At 41.9% G+C, this 13,872-nt stretch overlaps 1 protein-coding gene across 1 annotated transcript; it reads right to left on the bottom strand.

The window, feature by feature from the left end:
* Nucleotides 1-3,830: 3,830 nt before the first annotated feature.
* LOC121455276 (olfactory receptor 2T2-like) lies at nt 3,831-4,799 on the bottom strand. The gene has a single exon (XM_041662923.1). It carries the CDS (start codon nt 4,797-4,799, stop codon nt 3,831-3,833), a length of 969 nt encoding a protein of 322 aa, XP_041518857.1.
* Nucleotides 4,800-13,872: the final 9,073 nt, after the last annotated feature.

Below are 13,872 nucleotides of genomic sequence, written 5' to 3'. Positions count from 1 at the left end.
GTGGCCGCCAAGCCGAACTCGCGGCTGCGAGCAGGGAAAGGAGAGGTTCTGAAACCAAACTTTGGGTGCCAAAATGAAGGCGTAAGTCACAAACAATGCCACACCAATTCGTGGTTACGATTATTAGGGTGGTATTTATTTAAAGGGGAAAAAACTTACAGATCACTGTCCCAGGCAACAGCCCTCTACGCAACCAGGAAAGGAGTCTAGTCGCAGGCGGAGCAGGGAGTGAAGAGAGAGAGGAGAGGGAAGTGGCCGCTTTTTTAAAGGGAGAGAAACCACGCCCCAATGGGCTGGTACCTCAGCGGTGATAGGCTGGAGGAGTGGGAGGACCTCCCGCAACAGGAATCGAATAGAAGACCCTGACATTAACCCACAAACCTATGAACACCTGATTTTCAATAAAGGAGCTAAAAGTATACAATGGAAAAAAGAGAGCATCTTCAACAAATTGTGCTGGCAAAACTGGATGTCAACCTGTAGAAGAATGAAAATAGATCCATATCTATCACCATGCACAAAACTCAAGTCCAAATGGATTAAAGACCTCAATATCAGTCTGAACACACTGAACCTGATAGAAGAGAAAGTGGGAAGTACTCTACAACACATGGGCACAGGAGACCACTTCCTATGTATAACCCCAGCAGCAGAGACATTAAGGACCTCATTGAATAAATGGGACCTCCTGAGGATGAGAAGCTTCTGTAAAGCAAAGGACACTGTCGCCAAGACACAAAGGCAACCCACTGACTGGGAGAAGATCTTCACCAACCCCGCAACTGACAAAGGTCTGTTCTCCAAAATATATAAAGATCTCAAGAAACTAGACCGTAAAAGGCTAATCAACCCAATTATAAAATGGGGCACTGAGCTGAACAGAGAATTCTCAACAGAAGAACTTCAAATGGCCAAAAGACACTTAAGGTCATGCTCAACTTCCTTAGCGATCAGGGAAATGCAAATCAAGACAACTTTAAGATACCATCTTACACCTGTCAGAATGACTAAAATAAAAAACACCAATGATAGCCTTTGCTGGAGAGGTTGTGGAGAAAGGGGTACACTCACCCATTGCTGGTGGGAATACAAACTTGTGCAACCACTCTGGAATGCAGTGTTTTGGTTTCTCTGGAAATTCGGGATCAACTTACCCCTGGACCCAGCAATACCACTCTTGGGAATATACCCAAGAGAGGCCTTATCATACAACAAAAGTATATGCTCTACGATGTTCATAGCACCATTGTTTGCAATAGCCAGAACGTGGAAACATCCTAGATGCCCTTCAACGGAAGAATGGATGAAGAAAGTATGGAATATATACATATTAGAGTACTACTCAGCAGTAAAAAAACAAGGACTTCTTGAATTTTGCATGGAAATGGATGGAAATAGAAAACACTATCCTGAGTGAGGTAAGCCAGACCCAAAAAGAGGAGCATGGGATGTACTCACTCATATTTGGTTTCTAGCCATAAACAAAGGACATTGAGCCTATAATTAGTTAATGTAGGAAGGTCATTGGCTAATAAAGGAACTGCCTTGGCCCATTTTATTGGTTAGAAGATAGGTGGGAGGAGTAAACAGAACAGAACGCTGGGAGGAAGAGGAAGTGAGCTCAGACTCGACAGCTCTGCTCTCTGGAGCAGAGGCACCATGCCCCGCTCCTGGGCAGACACACGCCATGAAGCTCCGACCCAGGATGGACTAGGCTAGAATCTTCCTGGTAAGACCGGTTCTCACAGATTATTAGAGATGGGTTGATCGGGATATCAGAATTAGCCAGTAAGGGCTAGAGCTAAAGGGCCAAGCAGTGTTTAAATGAATACAGTTTGTGTGTTGTTATTTCGGTGCATAAGCTAGCCAGGTGGCTGGGGTGCCAGGGATGCAGCCCCGCTGCCCCTTATCATTACAATTAGTGATCCTAGAGAAGCTAAATCAGGAGAACCCAAAGAAAAACATATAGGCATCCTCATGAATATTAACCTTCGTCAGGCGATGAAAGGAGACAGAGACAGAGACCCACACTGGAGCACCGGACATAAATCTCAAGGTCCAAATCAGGAGCAGAAGGAGAGAGAGCACGAGCAAGGAACTCAGGACCATGAGGGGTGCACCCACACACTGAGACAATGGGGATGTTCTATTGGGAACTCACCAAGGCCAGCTGGTCTGGTTCTGAAAAAGCCTGGGATAAAAGCAGACTCTCTGAACATAGCGAACAATGAGGACTACTGAGAACTCAAGAACAATGGCAATGGGTTTCTGATCCTACTACACGTACTGGCTTAGTGGGGGCCTTGGCAGTTTGGATGCTCAACTTTGTAGACCTGGATGGAGTTGGGGGTTCCTTGGACTTCCCACAGGGCAGGGAACCCTGATTGCTCTTCGGGCTGAGGAGAGGGGGGGACTTAATTAGGGGAGAGGGAGGGAAATGGGAGGCGGTGGCTGGGAAGAGACAGAAATCTTTAATAAATAAATAAATTAAAATTAAAAAAAAAGAATAGGGTACTGAGGTCACTCAGTACCACTGTGTTATAATTAAACTGTGTCTTACATGGCTTGCTCTTTATGAAATTAGGCGTTCCTGTGTTTGATTCATGTATATTCAGATTATAACATTAACATGATGGATGTTGTCCCCTTGATGAAGAAACTTTGTCATTCCTCTTTTTAGTTAGTTATAAGTCTATTCTTATCAAATATTAGAATAGATACACCTGCCTGCTTATTTGTTTCATTTTCCTGGAAATCCCTTTTTATCCTTTTACCCTGAGGTGGTAGAAATCTTTGCTAGTGATGTGTATTTTTTATATGAGAAAATGTATGGTTATTGGTGGCCTTTCTTTTGTGTTTTTAATTTTAAAATTTGTTGATAATATCATATGATTATACTGTATTTATATAATTTGTTTAATCTAATACTTTATCTCTCCACTAAGTAATCCCATGTCCCCCTATTTCTGACTTCCTCTCTTGGTGTTATGTTTTATACATATATAAACATATATATATATATATCTTTTGAGTCAATTTCTTGTATGTATGCATGTTTAGGAATGACCACATGGGATTGTATAATATATTGGTAGGCTTGTACTATGAGAATACTAATGTTCCCTTCCTCAATAACCATTGACTGCTTGTATCTCTTAATCTAGCAGTAGAGCCTTACCCATATCCACACTGGCATATTAACATGCATGTGTATTATGCAGATGTTATTTAGGCAAACATATAACTGAGATTTTATGTATGCAGCAAATCAGGCACCTGGTTTTCTGGTTCTTAAATAAAATTACATTCTCATCATTAAAAAATGTTTAATTAATGTTTAATGTTTGATGTTATATTTAAAATTAAATCCTCAAAGACTTGGAAAGCACTCCTGGCACTTTTGCATTAAAAAGCTGGCAAGAAGGACTGAGATTATTCAGCTTTAGAATATAAATTACCATGGGTAGTTTGTAGGCTCCACCCCCCAAAGATGTTCATAATTAATACCGACACAAAGAACATATGGTCAAATGCTACACATAAAGATACCAGTACAGGATGCTCCAGAGGGATGTTCATCTTGCCTGGGAAGATTCACAGTGCAGTTTGGCTGAGAATGCTGACACACGCTGCTGCTGAATTCAGACAGGAAAGTCAGTGATGTTGGATCTTTCTGCCTTTGATTTCATATCTCATTGTTAACTGGTGAGTACAACAGAGAGCTATTGCTAGGTGGTAAGCTTTAGATGATTAAACTGATGCTGAGGGGAAAAAAGAGTGTATTTTATAGTAAGATTACAGCATCGACACCGGAGTGTTGCTCCATCCTGCTAGTATTTCCCAGGCACGTGCCCCACTTGTAATGTGCGGGAGAAGCCATGTTTCCGCAGGACATTTCTTAGAGCTGCAGCCACATCTCTGTTCCTTAAGCTGTAAATGAGGGGGTTCAGCATGGGAGTGAGGATGGTGTAGAAGGCCGACACGACCTTGTCCTTCTCAGGGGTGTGGTAGGAATGGGGCAGTACGTTGGTATAGAAGGCTGCCCCATAAAAGATGCTGACCACTATAATGTGGGAGGAACAGGTGGCGAAGGCTTTCTGCCGGCCCTCAGCAGAGCTCATGTGGTAGACAGTGATGAGGATGCGCGTGTAGGAGACTGAGATGATGGAGATGGGGATGAGAAGCATCAGCACACAGCATGCGTACATCAGGGTTTCATAGAGCGATGTGTCTGTGCAGGATAGCTTCAGCACAGCTGGGCCCTCACAGAAAAAGTGGTTGATCTCTCGAGATCCACAGTAGGGAAAGCTCATTGTGACAGATGTTAGCAAGAATCCATCGAAAGATCCACCGGCCCAAGAACCCAGCACCATAAGCAAACACACTCTCGGACTCATGATTATGGGGTACCGTAGAGGGTTGCACACAGCCACAAACCTATCATAAGCCATGAGGCCCAACAGGAAAAACTCTCCCCCAGTCAGGGTCAGATACAGAAATATTTGTAGTGCACATCCCAGAAAGGAAATGGTCTTGTCTTTGGACAGGAGATCCTGGAGCATCTTGGGGACAGTGATACAGATGTAAACCGTATCCATGATGGACAACTGGCTGAGCAAGAAGTACATGGGTGTGTGAAGACGTGAGTCCACACGGATGAGCATAATCATGACCAAGTTGGCTGTTACAGCCACCAAAAAGATGGAGAAGACCACAGCAAAGATCAGCCCAGGAAATGCGGGGTGTGTGATGAGGCCCAGCAGGATGAAGTCAGTGGAGTTCTGGTAAATAGACTCCATTTCCACAGTGCATGGCAGCTCCGTAGGCTGTAGAGAAAAAGAGTTGGAGAGTCAACTAATTATCTGTTTTTGTGGGGTTTTGTGGAGCACTTGGCATTAGCCGTTGCCCAAGCAATATAGGTTATAGGAAAGAATGTTCATCTCCTAACCCTCTTGATTTCTGGCTTGAATATTTGCAGTAAGACATTATACGAGTCAAAGTTTAAACGCAAGCTCATCCATTCTGATGTATCATCATGAATCTAAACTAAGCTGCATGAAAGAAGTAAATGTAAGCATCAACAATGGTACTTTTTAAAGTTTTTTTCTTATATTTTGAACCACGTTTTACATAATTCTTGAGTCTTATCACTTCATGATGAATTTTCTGACTTTGGCAACTATCCGATATTCATTCTATCTTGCATCTAGTGTAGTTCATTACTTCATTAAATTAATGTCATTAGTTCATGTTTTTCCTCTCCGGATAGTTGAATTACATGTTAATGTTTTATACAAATATTACTTGTGACTAAAGGAATTCTTGTGATATGAATATATGACTAAGTATTTGAGTAAAAATTGCTTCTTTTTTGCTATTAGGTTTACTACACATTGATGAATAAATTTGGGACATCAGAATAACCAGCCATTGAAGACAACTTCCTGTGAGGGTCAGCTCTGTCCTGCCCTATCTCACAACTTTGTACTCTGGAGAAGGCTTTTTTTTTTTTTTAGGGTTTTTCCAAAGTTTTTATTTGTAGTTCTTGTAATGGTCTGTCCTGTCCCTTTTGTTTTTCATTTTTTTTTTTTGGTTTGTTGGTGGAGTTTATTTGGGGATATTATTAGATGTACAGTTTCTACACCCTCTTACTCAGTGCTCTCTAACATTAACATTGCCTGACTCCATTCTAAACAGGGTTGTTTTTCTGAATGGCAGGTGTTGGGTGGCCAGAAGCAGTTCAAGAACTTTCAGATTGAGGTACAGAAGGGCCGCTACAGCCTGCATGGTTCTGTCGACCACTTCCCCAGCCTGAGAGACCTTATGAACCACCTCAAGAAGCAGATCCTGCGCACAGACAACATAAGCTTTGTATTAAAGCGCTGCTGTCAGCCTAAGCCCCGAGGTTTGTCTCTGCCAGAGCCAGGTTGTGCCGCTTGGAGATGCCCTTGCCACTTTGTGATGCTTTACATGTGGAACAAAGGATGCTGTCTCAGTTAAAGAGCTGTAGTTACATGTGTTTTTCTTTGAGTTCTGTCGCATGTCTGTCCTTTTTTTTTTAATTTATTTATTTATTAAAGATTTCTGTCTCTTCCCAGCCACCGCCTCCCATTTCCCTCCCTCTCCCCTAATTAAGTCCCCCCCCCCTCAGCCCGAAAAGCAATCAGGGTTCCCTGTCCTGTGGGAAGTCCAAGGAACCCCCCACCTCCATCCAGGTCTAGTAAGTTGAGCATCCAAACTGCCTAGGCTCCCACAAAGCCAGTACGTGCAGTAGGATCAGAAACCCAGTGCCATTGTTCTTGAGTTCTCAGTAGTCCTCATTGTCCGTTATGTTCAGAGAGTCCGGTTTTATCCCAGGCTTTTCCAGACCCAGGCCAGCTGGTCTTGGTGAGTTCCCAGTAGAACATCTCCATTGTCTCAGTGTGTGGGTGCACCCCTCATGGTCCTGAGTTCCTTGCTCGTGCTCTCTCTCCTTCTGCTCCTGATTTGGACCTTGAGAATTCAGTCCTGTGCTCCAATGTGGGTCTCTGTCTCTGTCTCCTTTCATCGCTTGCTGAAGGTTAATATTCATGAGGATGCCTATATGTTTTTCTTTGGGTTCTCCTTATTTAGCTTCTCTAGGATCACTAATTATAGGCTCAATGTCCTTGGTTTATGGCTAGAAACCAAATATGAGTGAGTACATCCCATGTTCCTCTTTTTGGGTCTGGCTTACCTCACTCAGGATAGTGTTTTCTATTTCCATCCATTTGTATGCAAAATTCAAGAAGTCCTTGTTACTTACTGCTGAATAATACTCTAATATGTATATATTCCATACTTTCTTCATCCATTCTTCCATTGAAGGGCATCTAGGTTGTTTCCAGGTTCTGGCTATGACAAACAATGCTGCTATGAACATAGTAGAGCACATACTTTTGTTGTATGATAAGGCCTCTCTTGGGTATATTCCCAAGAGTGGTATTGCGGGGTTTTGTTTTTCATTTTTTTTTATTGAGAAAAGGAAAAAAAAACAAGTTTCTGCCTCCTCCCAGCCTCCCATTTCCCTCCCCCTTCTCCCACCCTTCTCCCCCTCCTCCCACCCTTCTCCCCCTCCTCCTCTCCCCCTCCCTTTCCAGTCCAAAGAGCATTCAGGGTTCCCTGCCCTGTGAAGTCCAAGGTCCTCCCCCCTCCGTCCATATCTAGGAAGGTGAACATCCAAACTGGCTAGGCTCCCACATTCTTATGTTAGGTGTAAATACTTTAAAGATTTTCTGTTTCCTCTTGCAAGACAGCTTGGGGATAGAATTCTCAGATCGCAGTCCCTAGAATCTCTACTTAGCATGCAGTACTTTGGGTTCCTGGGCATAGCGGTCTTTCTCACGGATGCAGTGATCTGTGATAAAGGCTGCATGGCTGCATCCAATAACACAGTCGTCTCTTCAGTCACTGCCCAATCAGAAGGTAGGCAGATTTGCTTGACAGGGAGTTCCTAGCCTATCCAAATGGGATCCGTTCAAAATCCATTGCTAGCATGGCTTTTCCTGCTACTTTTCTTTCGGCTCTATTATGGATCTTCAGTGATTACAAATGAAAAGAACTCCTTATTTGAAATGGGAAGATATCAAAAGCTTTGCAACTCTTTGGAATTATTTGAATGGATTCTCATGTTTTTTGTATCTAGGAATACAAATGTCCTCTTCTTCAATACATCAGTGACATCGAGGGATATAACGTCAACTTTTAATATTAGGTCATGGTTTGTTATTTCAGGAAAGAGTTTCCAAAGAACAAGTTTATACAAAACAACAACCCCTCTAGATGTACCTGTGTCTTAAGTTCGCAATAGTCAAATGGATTCTGAAACACTAAGCTAAAGTAAAGCTCATTTGTACTGAAGCAAAAATTAGATAATAAAAGCAACAGAGAAATAATTTTTCTTAACTTTCCTGTAAGATATCTCTTTATTATTTTTAATAATCCTAATAGAAGAGTCAAAATACAAAGGGATAAAAATAGAAAACAATTCCTGTTAATATGTACTAAAATATATGTCATGTTTTATCAGTCAATGAAGTGAAAAAAACTAATAAATACTAATTAAATACTAATTCATGGTGAGGTTGATAAAAATCAGGTACTTTGTCTCCTTTTATGTGAATCTGGTTGTAAGTCACTCATAAAGAAACTGCATTTAAAAGCATTACCAACTGAAGTTCCTCTTACAGAGCATTTGTCATGACCATTTGTAAATTAATATGTTCATCCAGGCAGTCAATATTATTTTAGTGAGAAATCTTTGTTTTGTGTTTAGAAAAACATAGATTTTGTTTGTTAATTACTGATATTCCCAAATCATCTTCCATTCACCCTTTAAATATATATTCTGAAGAGAACAGAAATAGCAAGCATATGACAACAAAATCAAGTTCAAAATAATCCAGAAAAATACAAATTTGCATTTGAGTAAGTACACCAGTTGGGGAGTTTTGTTTCATGTAAAGATTCAGAGCATACTTCACAGTGTATTAAAAGACAGAGGATGCTCCTAGACACTCAACAATGGGGACCAGAGGTACCCAACCACTTTCCACTGGCCTTAGCATCCAACCGTCTGGGTCTGCATCCCAGTGTTGACAGGCTACTACCTCCTGAGCTACTGTCCAGAGCTTTAGCTCAGCATGGTTACCCTGGATGACATATTAATTGAACTTCCAGAGGTTCAGCCCCTGGCCTGCTAACTGCATCTAAAACCAGTCTTATGCTTTGGCAGGCTTTAGTCTGAGCAGTTTTCAGAGTGGGCTGTTACTGACTCATCTGGGCATCTGCACACACTTTATTTACACCTATGGTGCCTTCTGTAAGCCTCCTTAGATCCTTGAGGCTTTTGTTCCTTTCTAGACTTGTTTTGTAACCTACAATTATGTGAACTATGGTATGGGATCTAAAAGTTAATTAATTAGCAACTAAGATAGGAATGAAATAAAAGAACCCATGATTCCCGATTCTTATGGGTACCAAGGAAAAACAAGAATATTTGCTGTTAAAGCTATTAAAATTTAGTGCTATTTAATAAAACTTGACATTGTAAAAAGACACAAATTTGACTATGTTATTAAAACAGCTTTCTCAGGACAATGGATATCATTAAATTGGTTTCTGAATTTTGAGTGAAGTATTCTATTAGTTAGTTCTGTTTTATGTAAGTTCCCAGAGTCTTACTCAAAACCAGAGGTGACACACTTGTGTAATGATGTCTCTCTTGTTTCTTCTCTAAGAAGACCATGTCTTCTCTCAGTCAGCTAATCATGCATTCTTGATCATCATTTTTTTATTGCTCAAGACCTGAATTTCCCTCACCAATTGCAGCCTTCTAAAAACTGTAAAGGTAAAAAAAAAAAAAGGAAAAGGAGAGAAGAGAAAAACAACAGTGAAGAATGAACAAAAACTTTTCATCTGCATGATGTCATGGTCAGGCCTTTCTGCTGTCAGCAAGCTGGCTAGACCACCTTGAGTTGTAATGTCTCCCATTGTCACCACACAGTAACCTATTCAAACTGTACTGGATAGAACAGAGGAAGCAAGAAATTTGTGGAAAATTCTTGTTGTTGTTTTTTAACTCTTTGGGAGGCCCGACACCCAGCTTAAATACACAGAAGCTTATTCTTTCTTATTAATACCCTGCCTTAGCTTGGCTTGTTTCTAGCTAGCTTTCCTTAACTCAAGGTTTCCCATCTATCTTTTGCCTCTGGGATTTTACCTTTCTCTTTTTCTGTATATCTTTCCTTTCCTTCTTATTCTGTGTCTGGCTGTATGGCTGTGTGACTGGCCCCAGGCTGCTGCTTCTCTTCCTTTTCCAACTCCTCAGTCTCTTCCCAGATTTCTCCTTCTGTTTATTCTTTCTTCCTGACAGTCCTGCCTATCCTTTTTCCTGCCTACCTATTGGCCATTCAGCTCTTTATTAGATCAATCAGGTGTGTTAGACAGGCAAAGAATCACAGAGTTAAATAAATGTGGCATACAAGAATGCAACACATCTTTGCATCATTAAACAAATATTCCACAGCATAAACAAATATAGCCCATTTTAAAATGATATTCCACAACAGAGGCTGCTGTGGCTGTGACTCTTAGTGTCTGTCTAGATGGTTGGGTTTGTAGTTGAAAAGAACGGCAAAAGTCGGTGAGAGGAGTTTCACTACCTGTGGTCTTCTCCATAGAGGGAAGAAGCCATGGGAATAAGGAAGGTCTCTCTGATGGGCCAAAGTTCAGGACAGCACTACCTTAAAGGAAGTGCCCTTTCAGTGAGTTAAGATGCTAGCCCCTCAGGCACAGTTTGAACCAACTCCTCTGACAGGCTTCCTCAGGAGCCCAGGACCCCTCGAGCAATGAGAGTTAACTCCTAGTGCCCTGCACGGGGAGGAAAATTGGTGGAGATGTGCTTAGCTTGTCCACTGTTCCTGCTACACTTACTTTTTTTTTAATAACGTAATTTTAAATGATTTATTGATTTTTATTCTATATGTAGGAGCCAGCCATGATAAGCTAAATATAAACAGATCACCCAAAGGCAGTTCTTTACTTAAACCATCATCACCTGCAAGAGTAGGACTCAGTCATGATAAGGTTAATGGAGGCCTGAGTCTCAGTAGTTTACCCTGAAGCAATACCTGATTGCAGAAAGGACCACAAACTGAGATTACCTGAGCACCACCCAAGAACAGACCATCCAAAGGAAATGCCTAATGTTCCAACCACTGTAGATAGGATCTCCAGCCAGCACACTCACCAGGACACCCCTAGACAAATGTCAGCCAATAAGGGGTCCTGAACCTCAGAAAGCCCTCACCCCCACCCTAACTACTATAAAACTATAAAAACCCAACTCTAAATGAACTCGGGGATCTCTGTTTATTCCAATATGTTGGGCATGCAAGAGACCTAGTTTGTAAACTAAAATAAAGGTTCTTTGCTTTCACATATGGGACTCAGTCTCCTTATTGGCTTTTGGGAGACTTTGTGTATTTGGGCATAACATGTACATCAGTGTTCATACTGCATGCATATCTGTGTGAGGGTGCCAGGTCCCCCTGCAACTAGAATTACAGAAAGCTGTGAGCTGCCCTGTGGGTACTGGGAATTGAACCTAGGGCTTTTGAAAGAGTAGCCAGTGCTCTTAACTGCTGAGCCATCTCTCCATCTCCAACTCTTGCCTCACTTTCAAAGAATTGTTCTAGAACATTCTCAGAAGTGAAATTCTCTGTGTGCTTCTGTGTCCAAGGCACAGTGTCTAGCTCTAGTGATCTATAAATACCCATTGTCATGACTATTTTCCTATGGAGAATTTGATAAAGTTTGAGAAATTCAATATAGACCAATGATAGCTATTGAACCTAATTGTAGATCATATGGAAATGTCTAGCAAATATATTTTGTTAATGCATTCATAGCAAAAGAAATAGAATGGCAGTGGCTGCTCATGTAGCTGTGCCATGTGGAGATATAAAATTAACCCAGGAATAACAGGATAAGCATTTGTCCTGGAACTCATGCGTTTTCAGGAAAAGATTCAATTGCACCTCTTTGCTTTAAGTAGAGATTATTAATTTTTGAGTGGGGGAACAGTTAGCCAAGGATTATATTTGCTAAACATGTATACATGTGCTTTGGATAAAATTATAGAAAAGGAAAAGGTGTTAAATGTACAAAGACCCACGGCATCACAGAAGGAGAAACAGAGAGATGTATCAGAATATTCACTAAGCCAGAGAAGGCTTGTGCAGGCATGCTGGAAGCTTTCATTACTCACCACACAGAAAATGCGAACTTGCTAGTCATTACTAGCCCTGTCTCCTAGAGATGTTATCTGAAGGGCTCAACCTAGGATCAGAGGCTGAGATACCTTGAAACCAGGAGACATTTGAGCAGAATGGGGGCTTGGCTTCTTGGAACTGTAGCTTTAGGAACCAAGAAGGCAGCAGCCAGCTCAATCAGGGCAAGCTGGATCAGAGCAAAGAGAAGACAGCAGCCAGTTCAGCCAGGGCAAGCTGGGTCAGAGCACAGGTGGAAATAGGCCTGGGTGATACTTTAAAGACAGGGAATCTCTTCATGGCTAGGGTCACATCACAAGATACCTGCACACAGGCTCTGGCAGACGTGTGGGGAGGGATGGGCTGGGTTCGTTCGAATGCAACTGATAAGGAACCTTCAGATACAGGGTTTGGGGAAGAGACAAAAGGGTAAAAACTGGGAGACAGTCTCAAGATATCCAGAAATGGAGTACGCATGTGTGTTATTACAGTGGAACACAGCAATCAATTAGTTTTTTAAGGGACATGTATTTGATGGATTTATGGTCTTGAAAGCAATGATACCTATGATTAAGTACTTAAGAGTTTCATAGCCTCCTGAGCTGTGGGTATTGACATTTTCTTCTTTTCTTCCTATTGCTCCTCTGTAAGTGTTACTTTGGCTGTATAATGAGCTGTGTCTGTGGACATTTTCTTCTATTCTTCCTTTTGTTCTTCTATATGCATTACTTTGTATTTATAAATGAAGACCAATTTTTATCATCATCTATCTCCACAATGCTCCTCCCTTCAGCTGGTCTTCCGGCTGCGATGGCCAGTATTGTATTGATGATACCATCTGCGGTGTCCAGCCACCTCCCCTTTGTATCATAAACCCTCGCCGTCCATTCAGAACTTGTCAGAGTTAAGCATGAAAGTGACAGGAGAGACCGGTGTTGTTTCTAAAAGGTAGTGGAATTTCCGCAACTGGGTGACACACTACACTTAACTGGCCTGGAATTGGGTAAGATTGTATGTTTCTGTTTCAGATCCTAATTGACCTAAAAATATCAGTGGCCTTTGGGACTCCTGTTGTAGTGCACAGGCCTAAACGTCCAGGCAGTGGCATTAGCATGTGAGCTGATACTATACAATCAAAGTATAGAAATTGAAATCAAAAAATTCCTGTTACATAAGCACCACATAGCCCAGCTGCCAATTCCACAGCAAGGGAGGTGGAAGTGGGGGTGGAAAGAGTGATGTCACAGGAGCAGTGATGAAAGGGTGAGGGTGAGGGAAGGGTGAGGAACCAAGTGGAGATCTACAGTCCTCCACACAGTGCCACTATGGCACCCACAATCAAAGCTTCCAGCATGTGGCCATCACCCTGTGATACTGCATTGCTCAGTCAAATAGACATCCTGATGACGTAAGATACCTCCTCGGGGTTTACTTGGTGAATGTCATCTATTTATACTAAAAGCATTTGCTATAAAGGTCCACACGTATGTCATGCAAAGGAACAAAATATAACTTTTAAAAAGCAACCAGCTGGAAAGAGACAGCGTTCAACTTCTGCACCCCCTCCAAACACACAGGGTCCTTCTCCATAACTGCCTACACACAGAGAGTAGCCTTTCAGCTAAGGTTATCTCAGGGCCCACATGCCCTGCTCCATGCACATCAGTTAAGTTTGATCGTGGAGAAAGTTCCAAGGGTGCATGCTAGCTGTACTCTGTAAGCATTAGCTCTTTAAAAAACAAGTTTCTAAAAATATCTTTATTTATGTATCTATGTGAGTGCATACTATGTTTGTGGGGGTGCCAGTGGAGTCTAGCAATAAGGGTTGGATCCCCAGGAATTGGAGTTACAGTTATGAGCTGTCTGACGTGGGTTCTGAGAATTGAACTTGGAACCTCTGGAAAAGGACCGAGTTTTCTTTACTGCGGAGCCAACATTTCAGTGCCTTGCATCCCTTTTTCCTCTGAATTGAGGCATTTCTGCCCTTGTCCTCAGTTTACTCTGATCCCTATTTTCAAGCTAAATACTGCTGTCTTACAGCTTTCTTGCCAAAGAGTGCATGCATGCTCTCGCTCCTCTCAGC

Source organism: Microtus oregoni, unplaced genomic scaffold (assembly GCF_018167655.1).
Source record: "Microtus oregoni isolate MIOR12 unplaced genomic scaffold, Mior012 000013F_ref0000133, whole genome shotgun sequence".
In the NCBI taxonomy this organism is placed as follows: Eukaryota; Metazoa; Chordata; class Mammalia; order Rodentia; family Cricetidae; genus Microtus; species Microtus oregoni.
Note: the sequence above shows the minus strand (reverse complement) of the source record. Positions and strands in the feature narration are given on the sequence as shown.

Excerpts from the sequence above, each read along its gene's own strand:
- LOC121455276 (XM_041662923.1), bottom strand. The coding sequence starts at position 4,799 with ATGGAGTCTATTTACCAGAACTCCACTGACTTCATCCTGCTGGGCCTC.